Below are 16,366 nucleotides of genomic sequence, written 5' to 3' on the forward strand. Positions count from 1 at the left end.
GAGCCAGTCGGACTCAGGAATGAATCCTGGTTTATTAGCTGTGTGACCTTGGTCAAGTTATGTAACATCTCTGAGTCTCAGCTCCTCATCTGCTGCAGTGTCTTCGGTGAAGAGTAAATATATGTGAAATGCCTAGCACAGAGATCTCCCTCCGTGGCTTTTCCTCACCTTGGCTCCTTGCCCCCGCCCCCTCCTCCCCGCTTGTACTTTCATGAAAACTGAAAGTGTTTCTTTGTTGAGGCCAAGAGGAGTCTTTTCCCATCCTTACCTCATCTCTGCCTTCTCCTTTGCAGAGGTTTAAGGCGATTCTACCTGTTCAGGGAGAGCTCTGGGCTCCAGGTGAGGTTGGGCAGAACCCCGGCTGGGCAGTTAGACCCTGGGTGGGCGGTGGGTGGCAGCCTCAGGCAGCTGGGCCCTCCCCTTCAGGGCTTGTCCGGGCCATATTCCAGGGGTAGCAAGGAAGGAACCCCTCCATCTGGCTTTCTGGGCCCCAGTTTCTCTCCCCTTCCCAGCAGGGCCAGCTGCTGGTTTCTTCCATCCCATATCATGAGTGTTCTTGTTCCTCTTGCTCCTCAAAACTCAGGTACTCAGAGCTTCTTCCAGTTCTCCTCTCTTGGGACCCCACAGCAACCAGATTGTCTGGGTTCTAATCCTGGTTTCAACACTGGTTAGTGACCTTGGCATGACCTCCTGGAGCCTCTGGTTCCCTGTCTGTAAAGTGGGAATAATAATGAAATCATTAGGGGCTCCTGGGTGGCTCAGTCGGTTAAGCGTCTGCCTTTTGCTCAGATCATGATCCCGGGGTCCTGGGATCAAGACTAATCCTCAGTGGGGAGCTTGCTTCTCCCTCTGCCTGCCGCTCCCCCTGCTTGTACTCTCTCTCTCTGACAAATAAATAATAATGAAATCAATAGCATCAGACTTTTTGTGAGGATTAAGAGATTCCTGAGAACAGAGCCTGGCCCATGCTATGTAAATGTTGGATAAAAGCAACTATTATTATTGCTATTTGATGCAAGCCCTATGGGGGCAGCAGAAGGCCAAGGACACAGTGCATGCCCTTGAGAAACTCACATCACATAGATCATGCTTGAATCCAGTCAGGACCTTGGAATAAAATCCAAATGCTCTGTCACAACCGGTAAGACCCTCTGCGATCTGGCCACTGCCCCCCTCTTTGCCTTATCTCATCTGGCTCTCCCCTTATCCTTTGTTCCCCATCCACATCGTCCTTTCTGCTCTCAGATACTCCCAGCTCTTTCCCAGCTCTAGGACTTTGCCTATCTTGCCACCTCTGCCTGGACCACTCTTCCCCCACATGCTTTCCATCATCAAGTCAAATTCCTCATCCTCGGAAAGGCCTTCCCTGGCTTTCCAGGTCCCAGCAGCACCCTCCTTCTACCTTCCTTCGCCCCCTGTCTCATAACACTGTTGCATTTTCTTCATAGCACTAATTATTATCAGAAATGATCTGGTTTCCTTGTTTCTCATCTGTCTCCTCCTAAAACGTGAGCTTCACGAGGGGCAGAGACCTTATCTGGCTTGTCCTCCTCTGTACTCGTAGCATTCAGAATAGTGTCTGACATATACTGGTGCTCAATAAATAGCTGCCGAGTGGATGAATGAACAGGGCAGCGGTGACTATGGGAGAAATCTGAGCAAGCCCAGGGCTTCCATGGGCGGGCAGCAGCACTGGGCTGAGGGGAGGGAGTTGCGGGGCTATTTGTCCAGTTCACCCGGATTTTCCACGTGTCTCCCAGGCCAGACGAGTTTCTCTCTCTTATTTTCTTTCTTTCTTAAAGACTCATTTATTTATTTGAGAGAGAGAGAGAGAGTGGGGCGGGCAGAGGGAGAAAATCTCAAGCAGACTCCCTGCGGAGCGTGGAACCTGATGTGGGGCTTGATCTCAAGACCCTGGAGATCATGACCTGAGCCGAAACCAAGAGTTGGACACTTAACTGACTGGGCCACCCAGGGGCCCCAGAGAAGGTTCTCTTTGAAAGCAGGCTCCTAAGCCTAAGCATCTTCGTAACTAAAGGTGATACTACCAATAACTAGCAACCAGGACCATTATCACTTAGTAATCAGGGCACGGGAGCAGTATTCTAGAGGCCTCCATCCGGGCCAGGTGTTCAGTTGCTGGCTTATAGGTAGATTGTGATCCCAGAGATGCCCCCGGGACCGAGGACAGCATGGATTTACCAGTGGGGGCAGAAGGATTTCAGCATTTTAACCGCCGGTGCTGGGCCCTCACATCAGGTGTGTGCAGATGAGCTTCTGCAGACCCTGCTGAGTCCTGTGGTTTCAGCAGTATTTCGGGAGAGCAGGTGAGGACTGGCGTGTCTTTCTGTGGAAGGGCAGGACAGCCACGTTCTGGCTTCCTGCAAGCCCGCAGGGTCTTGCCTCCCATCCCATCTCCCCTGCCCCTCCCTGCTGGGTGCGGATCCCTCCCCCCAGGGGCTTGGCCAGCCCCCTCTGGCTGCGGGGACCATGCCTAGGCAAGTGAGGACAGGTGTGAGGTGAACTTTCCTTTGCTTCCGCCTCCAGCGTTCTTCCCATTGCCACCCCTATCTCCCCACACCCCCAAGGGTTCCCTGGAAGCTGAAGTGACTCAGGGATTCCAAAACTAGTTCCCCCAGGAGGAAAACCCTCTGGAAAATATTTCTCATGGCAGGGAATCACCTAAAGGAATCTCACAGAGCGGCTGGGAGATAAGGACAGAGGCTGAGCAAACCGGAGGGGGTGGGGTGCGTGTGACTCAGAGCCCGGGTTCTCAGGTCAGAGCCGATCACCACAGTGGGGGGAAAGGCCAGCCCTGGGAGCCACTGTGTGCTCGCAGGGGCCTTCCCTTTGCCCCTTAGGGCTTTCCTCAGAGGACGTCCGGGTACAGAGGCAGGAGGACACCCCAAAGACCTCTCCTGAAAGGTGGTGTGGGTCTCTGGCAGCATCAACAAGCCCAACAAGCACTTCCAGTTCTTTCGAGCACCCCTCCTGGACAGGGCCAAGATGGGAAGATCTGGGCCAATGTCAGGCTCTGAGGCTCTTATTGGTTTGGGGGACACCCATAGGGATCCAGCTCTTGTGGGAGAGCAGTGCCCCCTCACAGCCTTCTCTGGGGTTAGGGGTTTCTCAGGAGCACCAAAAGCCACCCTGGTAACCATGTGCCAGGCCAAAGGCGGGGGAATATGGAGCTAGAGCAGTGGATCCCAGACCGCAGGGCTGAGTGCCCGAGTGGGCAGGAATGTCCCATGGTGGCCTCTGGCAGGTTCAGGTGAGACCTGTCCCGGCCCAAGCCTGGGTAAGCAGGAAAGCACAGACGGGGGTGGGGGGGGGGGGGGGGGGGGGGGGGGGGGGGGGCACTTCTCTTCCATTTGCAGCTGACTGGGGGTCAGCCCAGTGTGGCACCTGTGTGCCAGGAGATTAGATTTTGAGCTGGTCAGGGCTGGAGTAAAAAGTCAGCTCTGCCTCCTCCTAACTGTGCAACCTTGGGCAGGTTACTAAATTTCTCTGGGCCTTAGTTTTGTCATCTGTAATATGGGTGTATTAGTTTCCATCTCGTGGTTTTGTTGTAAGGATAAAATGAGCTGATGCATGTAGAGGGCTTGGCCCTAGCCTGGCACATGATACACAGGAGCTGAGGTCAGTGGCGTGCAGAAGCGAGAGGGCGTTGGGGAGCATAGGGCAGACAGCGGGGCAATGGGAGTGGGGTGGCATGTTCCCCGCCTCAGTGCTTTTCCTAAGAGCTCCTGCTCTCCCAGCTACCACCTCTCTCCCCTACGCCCCCGCCTCACCCCCAGTTCCAGGCTTCCCCAAAGCCACTACAACAGCTTCTCCCAATTCTCCAGACCGCCCCCGATCTCATCACTCCTCTGCTCTGCAGCTGCTTTTCCCTGCAGCATTTGAAGAATTCCTCCTCACTCTGCAGTTTCACTTATTCCTGGTTCCCTTTGTTTACTTTCGGAGTCCCTGGTTACTAGAGGAGTATTTTCTAAGGGAAAGCACATGCAAATCAGAAAACATGATTCTAGAGACCATGTCTGGGTATGAGTGTGTGTGGGGGGGTGGGTTGTGGGTGTGGGGGATGCAGGGGATCAATGGGCAAGATCGATAGGAGAGAAAAGGCTTGGAGGGAAGTAGGTGGCCCGCTCTTGGCACAGTGTCTCGCAGGAGCAGTGACCCCTGGCTGACTCACGTCTTTGGGGTTAGGCCTAGTTAAAGCATTTCTGAGCACATATGCCCCTTCCTGGCCAACAGTGGCCCACGGAGCTGGGGGTGGAGCTGAGGTTGGGTGGACTTGTCCCATGGTCTGAGAAGGGCAGCTACCCCAGCTATGGCCCTTGTCCCCAGCGCCCTTGAGTTGGGGTAGGGGCAGGCCTGCTCTGGAGCTGGGACCTCCTGCTGGGTCTTAGGTGAAGCTGTTAAGAACTAAGCCCTTCCCCTTCCTGGCTTCACCTCCTTCATGCAATGGAAGCAACCACCCACATCTTCTTCCAACAGACCTGCACGTCCAGCCAACAAACTGATGGGGTCAGGGCATTCCTGGCAGTCCTGTGGGTTTAGGCATCCTGCATCCCTGGCCCAAAGGGGGTCAGGGAAGGGTGAGGTGGAGGGTGAGGCAGCCACTGGAGAGGGTGAGGGGAAGTTAGGGAGTGGGTAATGGACAATGAGAAAGAAGTCTTGGGTGATGGGGGTCCTAGATGTTGGCATCATCGAAAGCGAGGAAGGGGTCAGAGAACAGAAGGGTTAAGGGTCAAAGTAGATAGAGGGAAGTGTTCACTAAGGTGGGTGATCAGGAGGCTTTCTGAGAAGAAAGGGAATGGCTGAGACAAGGCCCTGGGTGGGGCATGGAAATGAGGCCTCCTGAAGACAGACCAGATGATGTTCCCGAATTTGGGGTACCAAGCCAACCAGAGAAATTCCCATAATGCCAGTTCTCCAATGCCCAGAATAGCAGAATACTATTACTTTGACCCCACACCCAGAAAGGTGCAAAGAACAGATTTTCCCCAATAGGCTCCCCAGGTGTGATGTGAATTATAACTTCCATGAATATAACATTTAAGCAGCTTTTGGAAACACTTGCAGGGTTTTTTTGGTTTTGTTTTGTTTTTTAATGTCAGGTCACTCCCTCCAAAAGGTCGTGGAAATAAATTTGAATAAACAAAACAGGTTTGCTGAAAATAAAACCAGGGCGCCCCAGCTGCTCCAGTCAGCCTGCTTCCACAAGGCCCCACCTGTCAGCCAGTGCAGCACCGTGGCTGGGCGAGAAGCATCAGGCATGAACCAGGTGAGTGCGAGGGGGCCTGACAGGTGCTGAGGCGTTGCTGAGGGTGGAGAGAGGCCAGGCTCTGGGTTTGGGGCTGGGGTCCAGGTGGAGCTGGAAACCAGGCTCTCAGGGAACAGCTGGGGAGGGAGCACCCTGATTAGTTGAGAGCAGTTCTCTCACTGGCCTTTCCCCGTAGGTGATCGTGTTCTTGGTAATGGCCATGGGAACCCACAGCCTCAATTTTCGGATCCGGAAGGACTGCACCCACTGGCCCAGATGCTGCCCCAGCAAAAGGCAGGACCCCGCTCACGAGTCTCTGAAGGGGAACACTGTGCTCAAGCTCCCCCAAGAGGCCACTAGCCTCACCCACCACCCAGAATCCTGCAGGGCCAGTGAAGACGGACCCCTCAACAGCAGGTCTATCTCTCCCTGGAGCTATGAGTGAGTCTGTCGCCCCCTCCCGAATGCTAGCATGTCTGTCCATCAGGGTGTATGTGAGAGGCCCCGGGGCGGGGGGGGGGGGGGGGGGGAGGGGTTCCACCCAAGTGCAGCCTGCCTGCCCCTCAGAGAGGCCATAAAGGTTTGGGTGTTAGGCAAGGCCTAGTCTGGGTTCTAGCTCTCACTCTTAGTGGGTGACTTTGAGCCACTTCCTTAAGGTTTCAAAGCTCAGTTTTTTTCATCTGTAAAATGAGGTAATACCCCCCAGGCCAACATGCAGATCAGGTGAAATACTGTACGTCAAATCTGTACTTAGTACAAAAAAGGTCGGTTCTCTCCTTTTCCTCTCTTCCTCCTCCCCTTCCTTCTTCTTCTGTCCCCACAAATGGGACATGTTTTTCTAACTGAAATATCAGGGAATAAGGGTATGCTACAGGTATGAAGCACCCCAATACCCAATGTGACTGCCCCGGTCCCTGGATGGGTTATAAGTGTACCAAGCTAGTGAAAGCCTCCACTCTGGGGGTGGTTATCTGTGATTATGGGCGGTCTTACTCTCGTTCAGTGTGCCACACAAATATTAAAATTCTCTATCGGTGCCATGCTGCAAAACATATTAGGAAGCACAGAAATTGGAACAATGTGCAAAATATTAAAAATTAGGGCCTTAGGGATCCCTGTCTTGCGTCTTCTTGGGGTGCCTGGGTTCCCATTCCCCATAAGTCTAATTCCGGCTTGACCTTGGCTTTGGGGATGGCTGGACAAGTTCAGTGGGTAAGGAGAAGGTCAGCTTAGGCTGAGACTAGATCCCAGGTGGAGACTCCAGGTCATCATGCTTTGAAGTGGTCTTGGAAGTCTGGCTGGGTCCTGGGCTAACTCCAACAAGGTGGGAACCACTTTGGAGAGGTTGGGTGCCAGATGGCTGACTTGGCTGGGGTCCAGAACTCTTGTTTGGGGGCCGCGAACCCCTGATGACTACTTGGCTGATCTTCCCCAAAGTGTTCTTTGCGATACTCATCCCACAGGCTGTTCCTCAGAAAAAAGTGATGACAGTGAAGTGTGGGGAAAGCTGTTCCAGCCCTCACCCCTCGGAGATTCATAATGTGCCCAGCACATTGAAAGTTGCAAGAAGTCCGCAGAAAAGAAACCATAAATTCAGCGTTTCCCAAACTCATTTGGCCCCGGGCCCCCTTTCTTGCAGGGTACTTATTAGGGACCCCACGCCGGGAAACGCGGCTCTAGCTGAGCCCCAGCTCGTGAGGGCTTGTCTGCATAGAGAATGGTCTTAGAGCCCAGCGGCTGTTTCCTGCTAGTCCTTGGGAGGACCAGACCTTTGGAGGGTCTACATTTCAAGTCTTGTTTTGGCCACAAAACCCTTTCAGAATAAGTAAATAAGTCTTACCGTGCACGCTTACATGTGCTTATAACAGATGCATGAAAAGTGTCTGGAAGGATGTGCAAGTAATGGTTGACAGCGGCTCCCTCTGGGGAGGGGGACTGGTAGGGAGACTGATGTCCTCACTTTACAGTGTTTCATACTGGGATGTAAGAGCTGTTTTTACTTTATAATAATAATTAAAAAAAACCCTAATAATGTAATAACAATTACAAAAAGAAACCTCATGCCCGAGCCCAGTGGGTACATCAGATGGAAGCAGTGCCTGTGTGGTGGAGATCGCTCACCTTCCCCTGCCTCTGCAAGGCTCCGAGGCCAGAAAACCACCCCTCCGTCCCTGCCCCTCACTGCCCGCAGGGGAAAATAACTCCCAGAGGGGAGGGGGTCACTCAGGAAGTGGGTGCAAGAGCTGGGACAAAAGCCAGGCCCACCTCACCACATTTCCTTCCTCCAGCATCACCACTCCGGCACCCCACCCCATCCCCTGCCTGCCCGCCCCGCCAGCCTCCCTCCAGGGTCTGATTGAGTGCTACCCCCACAGGTTGGACAGGGACTTGAACCGGCTCCCCCAGGACCTGTACCACGCCCGCTGCCTGTGTTCACACTGTGTCAGCCTACAGACGGGCTCCCACATGGACCCCCTGGGCAACTCGGAGTTGCTCTACCACAACCAGACCGTCTTCTACCGGCGGCCATGCCCTGGCAAGCAGGGTGCCTATGATGGCTACTGCCTGGAACAGAAGCTCTACCGTGTCTCCTTGGCTTGTGTGTGTGTGCGGCCACGAGTGATGGCCTAGCCGTGCCGCCTGTGCCTGGTTCCTGGTTGGACCACCCGCCACGGTGAGCCAGGACGCCTGAATGCTCGACCCCTCCAAAGCACTACTTGGAGCAGCAGGACCGTGGGGCAGGATCGGGGACTTTGGGGGGAACCGCACGTCTCACTTTTTGGAGTGGGTGGGAAATGTGGGGTGAAGCAACAGAGCTGCTTATGGCTGCCAGAAGAGGACATCCTGGCATTTCCTCTTGGGAAAGGTCTTTAAGGCTCTAGAGCCTACCACCCCCATCTCTTCCTTTTCTCCCATCCCCAGCTGCCCTGGCACAGCACAAGCACTTTCTTGCTACTTCCCCCTTTGCCAATGGAGAGCCCCTCATTTCATGTGTTCGTCCGTCCGTCCATCCATCCATCCATCCATCCATCCAGCACTCAGTGACATCTACTTTGCACATACCTGGTGCAGTTACTAGGCTCTGAGGAAGAGGCTGTTATTGAGAATGGAGACACTTATCCAAATAAATAATCTGTGTTCAAAATGGCCTAATTTGTCTTGGCGTCCCTGGTGCCTGAACACCAGGCTCCCCAGCCTGATCCCTTCTCTTCCCGCACGGTCAGCCCTTACCTACTACCCTGTCCTTCTGCCTTCCAGAGTTTCCGCTGTGGCCTCCCATCCCTCCCTTTCTCTGGCTCCCTGGGGTGGGGGTCAGGCTGCCCTCCTGGCATGCTGGACAGACAGAGGCCCATTGAGGCACTGCAGCAGGCACACAGCGCCCCCTTGTCCCCCCAACAATCTGCCTTTGTCCTCAGTCTTGGCTGCTACAGCCTGGTCCTGGGGGGTGCTGCCTGGGCCGGGCTCCAGCTCCCACCCTCCCTAAAAGGAAAAGGGAGAAAGGACAGCCAGGAAGACAGGAGTTAGGGGAGGGGGATGCAAACTTCTTCAGGCTTGGGTCCTTGGGGGGCTCCTAGTCTAGCTCCTTCCTCGGCTCACCTCCCAGCTCCTCCCAGTTTCTGTGTGGACCTCCTCCTTTCCCCCCTCCTCCCTGCTCCCCTTCTCTGGGTGGGGGTTGGGCTCCAGCAAGGGGAGGGCTGACCACTCCTCCCCGCCCCGCCCCTCCCCTCCCTTCCCCACGTGCTTCTTGGGGGGGCCGGTGCAGGCACCAGCAGGGGCACTCTGGGCAGCTGGGAGAAGGCCCATCTGGGCAAGCCTCTCCCGCAGGCCCCTCGGCCGGCCTGCCTGCTTCTCTTGCAGGTTTCTCCAAGTGCCTCCCTGCTCCTGTTTGCTTTCCCATCTCTCCAGGTTTCGTCTTCCCAGTTCCCTTCTCGGGCTGGTGGCAGTGGGGGCTGTGCCTGGTGGGGTCCACGGAGATGCTCAGTGCTCGGGATCGCTGGGACGGGCCCCCCGCAGAGGGGGCAGCTGCGGGGCTCCAGGGCTTCGCCGTGGACAAGACCTTCCTCTCCTCCCTCAAAGGCATCCTGCTGGAAACTGAGCTGGTAACGGCCACCTCCCCAACCTGGCACCTCCATCTCTCCCAGTTTGATCCTCCTCCCCCCCCCCCCCCCCCCTCCCCCCCCCCGCGTTTAGCCCCCCCCCCCCCCCCCCCCTGCCCAGTGCCCCCACTGGGCTCGCCCCTCAGCGGTCCCCTTTCCCGGGCTCTCTGGACACCTCTCCTGCCCCAGCTGCCCTGCCCTCACCTCCCCGCCCGCCGGCCCTCTGGCTCCCTCTCCATCTGAAGGCCCTTACAGCAGCTTCAGTGGCAGGAGGAAGAACTGAAGTTAGGACATAAAGGGCATGCTTCCTGCAGCCCCCCTTTATCTGTGTCTGCCCCCCCCCCCCCGTGAACATCTGCTCTCGGGACAGGATCTTCCCCTGTCACTTAGCAAGACCTTAGTCTCAACCTAAGTTCACTGAGTTATGTGTCACCGACATCGCCAGAGCTGAAGCGTCCCTTAGAGTCCACCATGGAGCATCTGCCTTCTAAACCTCGTCTCTTGGTGTGAACCAAAGGCCTTGTTTTGATTTTTGTTTAGAGGAGTTTCAGACATCCGGGAGTGGGGAAAGTACTGTGGGATGGGGGTCCCTCCTGGGGTGCAGGGCTGCTGTGGGCGTGACTCCAGGGGCTGATGTTCACTCTGTACCCTGGGCTTCAGCAGGACACCTCTTTTGTGGGTTCCATAGAATGGTGCCCCCTGGAGGGGTGCAGCTTGGTCAAACTGCTGGGGTTGCTGGGAGCCAGGGGCAGGGGGAGCTGGGAAGCTGGAGACTGCCCTCAATGGGCAAACGCCTTGGAGTGTGGCTCCCGCTACCAGGGATGGGCAGACCTCCAAGGATGGGTGGTGGGGGCCAGCCTGGGGGAGTTCCCGAGGAGGGGAAGGCAAAAAATCTGGCCAGGCCTGTGTCCCCTTCCTGGCAAGCTTCACACACTTGGTCCTGCAGGCCCTGACCTTCATCATCTTCATCTGCTTCACGGCCTCCATCTCCGCCTACATGGCCGCAGCACTGCTGGAGTTCTTCATCACGCTCGCCTTCCTTTTCCTCTACGCCACCCAGTACTACCTGCGCTTCGATCGGCTGAACTGGCCCTGTCTGGTGAGGGACCTGCCCCCTCACCATTCTGGTCCCTTTCTTTTCTGAAGGCAAAATTTTCCTTTTCCCTCCCAGCCTCTGTCCTTTCCCTGGGGCAGTATGGGGCCCAGCCCCTACACGGATTTCACAGCTATGAGGCACTGACAAGGGGGACGACCTCCCACTCACCGAAGGTCCCGCCCCACCCCTGCCCCTGGACCTCCTGGCCCGCATGCCCCAGCCCTGCCCCACCTGGAGTCCTGGCTCCTAGTCCTGGCCGCTCTGCGTTCACCTGCATCCCTTCCCTGGCTCTCTCTCAAGTGCTTTATATCGTGCCCAGGGGTATCTCCATGTAGGGGTTCACAGTGCCTGAGGGTCAAGCCCCTGAATAGCCTGGAAAACTTCAGGGTGATGTTCTCTTGCCCTCTGACTTCCCTTTGACCCTGCATCCCCCCCCACCCCGATCCCCCAGGACTTCCTCCGCTGTGTCAGTGCCATCATCATCTTCCTGGTGGTGTCCTTTGCAGCTGTGACCTCCCGGGATGGAGCTGCCATCGCTGCTTTTGTGAGTCCAGCCCCACAGAGCTCCCCAGGCTCTAAGGGCCTCTGGCTGGCGTTTGCACACTCTCGGTGCCTCCCCACAAGCCCAAGCCAGCGCCCCGGGCTTGGGCTCACACCGTGCCCCGTACCGCCCACCTCCCTCTCCCTAGTATGTGATGGCCGGCGGCCTTCGTTGCGTCATCCCCACGCCTACGTGCCTACTCCCACAGGTGTTTGGCATCATCCTGGTCTCCGTCTTTGCCTACGATGCCTTCAAGATCTACCGGACCGAGATGGCTCCCAGGACCACCCAGGGTGAGTGTCTGTGCTCTGGGGAGAGGACGTGCCCCCTCCACCCTGTGCCGGGGCTCCCTGATCCTGACACGCCCTTCCCGGCCTGGCTCCATATTCACAGAGGACCAGCAGTGACCCTGAGCTACCTGGCTCCTAGGACTAGCCAGACAAAAGGAACAGTGCAGCCCAGACACTTTTTCTTTGGATTCACTAGCGCACAGCCCACTGCTCCCCAGCCAGGCCTTCAGAGATGGAGTCTGGCCTGAGAAGTCACCAGGGACTTGTCTGTGGGGCTCAGTGCTCTGAGCTCTGTCTCCCGATGAAGCTCTACCAGGAAGGAGGTGTTTTGGGGAGGGAGGGCAGGAAGAAGCTGGTCATTCCCAAATTAAAATATTCGAATCCTACTGGTGAGTCTTTTTCTTCCCTAGGAATTAGGCAGATCAGGAAAGCCGGGAAGTATTCACAAAAATGGTCATGGTCCCTCCTCTGCAACCAGGTCTGAGCCGTGAGGGAGGGGGACTGGACTGAGGTGCTGAAGACTTCCTTCAACACCAGACTTCCGCTCTACGATCTCTGTGTGCCAGGTCACTTTGTGGTGGGCCTGGTGGCTGGGCTCCCAGAGTCCTGTGTCTGAGAAGGCACAACCTTTCCCATGTGAGTGCCCACCTGGCACACCTGCGCACACAGGTTTGTTAGTGGGTTTGGAGCCAGGTGCTTGCCTGGGGCGTGTGTAGAGCTCCCCCTTGTGGTGTGGGGAGGACTTGGCCCACAGGCCACAGGAGAGAGGCGAGCCGTTGGCACCAGATGAGGGCAGAACTTCCCGAAATGCTGGCTCTGGAAGAGCTCTTAGACATCAGCTGGTCCCATGCCCTCATTTCACATAAGAGAAAACAAGCCCAATTACAGGAAGTGACCTCTTCACTTGTGACAGAGCTGGGACGAGAACCGAGCTTGCCGCACATCTCTACAGGTGATCAGGATACAGTACGGAACTCCTGCTAACTCAGGAAAAAAATGGCCCAGCCTCATCTCCAGCTCCCTCCACCAATGGGTCCACTCTCCCAGCTTGCCAGGGCCTCAGCAAACATTTCCTGAGCATCTCCTGTGTGCAGACCCTGTGCTGGTCCCCAGGGATTCAGAGGTGACAGGCAGGCCTGTCCTTGGGCACTCACAGCCTGGCAAGGAGACAGGCTAGTGAAGGACAGCCATGCCTGCCTGCAGTGAATGCTATGGGAGAGTTTGGCTGGGGGTGTTTGGAGAGCAGGCACTGCGACCACCCAGGAAACAGTCCTGCTTGGCCCATGATAATCCAGGGCAGCTGGGATGTCCCTGCCCACCCATGTGGCCTAACTCAGTGGCTCATACAAGCTGGCTTGCTATCCCTCTGGTGCTGGTTTGCTCCTGCTCTGAAATACCTTCCCTTTTTTCTGGGGTGCTCCTTCCAGAGGCAGGCCCCAGCCCCCAAGCCCTGCCTGAACCCTACAACTCCAGTAGAACGGCTCTGCTCCCCTTGGTGATAATCGTGGGTCTGTCTGGGTCTGACTTCTCCAACTTTCCTGTCCTCATATCCGAGCTCCTCACCAGGACTGGCAGCCTCCCCAGGGCTAGAACCAACTGGATTTTGTGTTTTTCTGGGTTTCTGCTAACATTCTCAGGGCTCTATGCATAGTCCACTCTCAACACTGATTGGGCACCCTTGGGGGAGGTGGGGTCAAGGCTTTAGAGGAGGCATAGCAGGGGCTTAGGGCAGTTTAGGAGATGGGCTGCCAGGTGAAGGGATGAGAAGGTGGTTAGGAGAACCTGGGCTATAAAGCCCAGCAGGGGGCAGGGATTCGCCTGGAGCCGAATGGGGCCGGGACCAGCCCTGCCCCCTGGGCAGGCATATAACCTGGGCTAGACTGTCCCTGGTGGGAGCTCAGAGAGAGTGGAAGTGTGATCTACAGTGTGTACCTGCTTATGTGCCTGTGCCCATCTGTGCCCGTGTGAGAGGCCAAAATGAAACAAGCAACGCTTGGCTTTGGTCCACAGAGCCTGCTGATTCAGGCTTGGTGTCAGCTGGTCCCAGGGTCTTAGGATCCCCTCACAGTGAGGTGCTGACCACAGAGGCCGAGGTCAGACCTGGGCCCCAGCCGACTGTGCCTGGGACTCCCTGTCGGTTACTCCTAAGGGTCTAGACAGAATGGGACCTGTACCAACCCCTTTATGGACCTCCACCCCCAGTGAGCCCTGAGCCTCTCCTGGTGTCAGTGGGAAATTCATCTGGGAGGGAACGGGTGTCCCAGGACACCTTGAACCCCTGCAGCCCAGAGCTGGGGTAGGTGGACGGGAGCTTCAGCTTCGACACGAAAATTCTCTCGGCACACAGAATCGGCTCACCCTTCTGGTACCTTTGTTTTCTCCCCTCCTGACCAGGGCTCTCCGGGCCTCGGCTGCCTCCTCTGTAGATGTGGAAAGCTTGGGCTCCCACAGCTCTGACACAGGGGCAGGGCCTCCCTCCGCTGGGGAGCTTTAAGACAGCTCCTGGCCGGCTGGCAGCGGTGGCGGGAAGGACAGGGCGCAGGCAGAGTCCGGCATTCAGGTTTATTACAGGTTGGCAAGAGGGGGCTTCCTGAGGCGGTGTCACTCCTCGTCATGCAGTTTTTGCTGAGAAAGGAGTAAAAGGTGTGAAGGGCCAGCTGGCAAGAGGGAGGCAGGGTGTGGGGAGGAATCTCTAGGGCTTTCAGGGGCCTAAAGGGGATGGCTTTAGAGGGAGAGGTTCTGGCCTTGGGGATCTTGGGTCTCACTTGGGGGCCTTTGTAGTTTAGTGGGTGGGACTGGGCTTTCTTCAGAGGTTCAGGGGGTTCTCAGGTGTGGGTGCCGTGGGACCCCCAGGTCTGCCATAATATAGGGTAAGGAGTGCCCATTCTGAGGGCCACTGATGTTGGCGGATGTGCTGACACGGGGCGACTAGTGAGGCCCAGGGGAGGGACCCACCTTGGCGCCGATGTCGCGGCTCTTGGCCCGCAGCTTGTTGACCTGGGACTCGGCGATGTCTGCGCGCTCCTCCGCCTCATCCAGCTCGTGCTGCACCTTGCGGAACTTGGACAGGTTGGTGTTGGCCTGCTCCTCCTGTGGGGGTTCGGGGATGGGGAGGCTGAGGTGAGAGGCAGCAGGGGGAGGGGGAGGAGGTGGAAATTCCCAGCCTCCCAGTCTGAGAGATTCCCTGTCCCTGAGCCAGGGCTCAGGGCTCCCACCCCTCTACGTTCCTGCAACAGCCTTGTCAAGGGTATCCTGCTCCCGGCTTGGCACCCTCCTCAGCTTGCCCAGCATTCAGAATCCTGCATGGCCACCCACTGCCTGAGATGAATTACATGCTGCCTGGTCCAGTCCCATTCAGAATCCAGCTTCACTGCATCTGCCCAACTAGGACTCTGATAGATGCTCCCAGCTCCGGAGATGTTCCCAGCTCTGGGGTTTCCTGCACATGTGTGCTCATCGACACCTTACTTTCACACTTTTCTGCCCACCCAGAATCTTCCCCACTGCCCTATGGTCAGGTCCTCTCCTGGGCTCACTTCCACGGCCACCTTCCAGCCTTGAGCACTGTCTGGCCCCGTGGCCTGCTTAGCAGCTACACTGCCTTCCCTCAGGTCTATGGGGGTACGGGTTTTCAGCAGTCTGTAGGCATTGCTCGCTCAGAGTGCCCGACCCAGCTCTGAGCACACGGACACGTGAAACATCTAGCCCCCAGGCTGGGCCTGACACCGTGGATTCTCACACATGGGAGGTGTGTTGACAGAGAGTAGAGAAAATCATGAACTCACCGCCTCCTCGGCCTGGCGCTTGTAGGCCTTGACCTTCAGCTGCAGCTTGTCCACCAGGTCCTGCAGCCGCAGCAGGTTCTTCTTGTCCTCCTCTGTCTGGGGGCGGATGGATGGGAGAAGCCAATTTGGGGGAGGAGCAAGTGCAATCATTGTGCCCTCCCTCAATCCGTCACTCTTCTCCCCAGGCCTCAGCTGTCTTCCCTCCCTCCGCTGGGCCAGGTCAAAGAAGGGGGGTGTTGGATTCCAGCTCTGCCTCAACTTGTAGGTCAAAAGGCCACGGCAAGGTCCTCAGTCCAGATCTAAAAAGCAAAGAGGGCTGTGGCCCTAAAGCTGGAAGTGGGGCAAGGGGCCCAGAACCAAATTGAATTCCTTCATCTGATAACATGGAGGTTATTGGGGCTGTTGCAGCCCCAGCCTGGAGCCCCGTCGATGCTCTTGGCTGGTGGTTTTAGAGTGAGCTGGGAGGACTAATGAGGAACACAGGGTGAAGGCGGTACTGTCATAGGCAGACCATTCTAACCTATCAGATACGTAGATTGCATTGGGCAGATTTGGGCACCACGATCACTGGCTCTAATGTCACCTGATCATTTCTATCTCATCATCATTGCATGTGCTAGGGTGCCGCTCCCACTTATGTACACAATAGATCTGCCGTTCTCCAGCTGTAGCTCTTTCTCGTGTCTCTCACATCCAGCTGTTAAATGGACCAATACCCCCTTTCTCTGTCCTTCCTTCCTAGGCGCACTGTGAAAATAACAGGTCAAGGGCAAAAGCTCTGAGCTACACAGGTGCAGGTCTTAGAACATTTTGGGATCATCTTTATCTAAGGCCATCTATCTGTTGTCCCACAAGTTCCAGGGGAAGGTCTGAGTCTTTCCCATCTCTGACTTTTATCCTGAAAGTGCCATACTATGTCCTTCCCTTTCAGGCAGGTAGAAAGGTTCTGTGGACTGTGCTAAAGCCTTTATGGTAACACTTTGGGTTCTTAAAAAAAAACCCGAGGAAATGCTGGTTAAAAGAGCTTTCAAGAAGTAGAAATAGGTTCTCATTCGCTAGAAAAAATCATGGACTCAAGCCAAATGGACTCCAGGGAATGTGAAAGAAAATTAATCTAAAGACAGCTTCTCAAGAAGTAGGTGCCAGGGGGTTGAGTGGCATTCCCGGACAGTGGCTGTGCGTGGGGCCTGTGTGGCCAGGAAGTGGGGCAGAGGAAGTGCTTTCACATCTGCCCTTGACTGCCCCCCAGAGCAGCCACCATGCCCGCACCTGGTAGGTCAGCTCCTTGATG

At 56.2% G+C, this 16,366-nt stretch overlaps 3 protein-coding genes across 4 annotated transcripts in view; 2 read left to right on the plus strand and 1 right to left on the minus strand.

Annotated features, from left to right (window-relative positions):
- Positions 1–5,113: 5,113 nt before the first annotated feature.
- On the plus strand, positions 5,114–7,917 carry IL25 (interleukin 25). The gene is made up of 3 exons (XM_025869222.2): positions 5,114–5,287; positions 5,463–5,707; positions 7,642–7,917. The coding sequence occupies exons 1-3, from the start codon at positions 5,114–5,116 to the stop codon at positions 7,895–7,897; spliced, it is 675 nt and encodes a 224-aa protein (XP_025725007.2). The 3' UTR covers positions 7,898–7,917.
- Positions 7,918–8,787: 870 nt separating this feature from the next.
- Positions 8,788–11,670, plus strand: CMTM5 (CKLF like MARVEL transmembrane domain containing 5). Of its 2 annotated transcripts, XM_073894841.1 has the most exons (6): positions 9,234–9,366; positions 9,734–9,867; positions 10,310–10,462; positions 10,911–11,003; positions 11,209–11,293; positions 11,394–11,670. In XM_073894841.1, exons 2-6 carry the CDS (start codon positions 9,835–9,837, stop codon positions 11,405–11,407), a joined length of 378 nt encoding a protein of 125 aa, XP_073750942.1. In that variant the 5' UTR covers positions 9,234–9,366; positions 9,734–9,834; the 3' UTR covers positions 11,408–11,670. The 2 variants fall into 2 exon arrangements, with proteins under 2 accessions (XP_025724940.1, XP_073750942.1); XM_025869155.2 differs by lacking the exon at positions 9,734–9,867 and having other exon boundaries at positions 8,788–9,366.
- Positions 11,671–13,852: 2,182 nt separating this feature from the next.
- The window catches only part of LOC112821947 (myosin-7-like), a 9,076-nt gene continuing 6,562 nt past the window's right edge, over positions 13,853–16,366 (minus strand). Inside the window, exons 14-17 of the mRNA XM_025869220.2 lie at positions 16,345–16,366; positions 15,076–15,171; positions 14,246–14,380; positions 13,853–13,915 (exon numbers count right to left, since the gene is read on the minus strand). The exon at positions 16,345–16,366 is cut by the window's right edge and continues 96 nt beyond it. Of these exons, the coding sequence (XP_025725005.2) occupies positions 14,322–14,380; positions 15,076–15,171; positions 16,345–16,366 (177 nt within the window). The 3' untranslated portion in view covers positions 13,853–13,915; positions 14,246–14,321. The remainder of the gene's footprint in view (positions 13,916–14,245; positions 14,381–15,075; positions 15,172–16,344) is intronic.

This window comes from Callorhinus ursinus, unplaced genomic scaffold (genome assembly GCF_003265705.2).
Source record: "Callorhinus ursinus isolate GAN/ISIS: 27379988/994484 unplaced genomic scaffold, GSC_fseal_2.0 scaffold8, whole genome shotgun sequence".
NCBI lineage: Eukaryota > Metazoa > Chordata > Mammalia > Carnivora > Otariidae > Callorhinus > Callorhinus ursinus.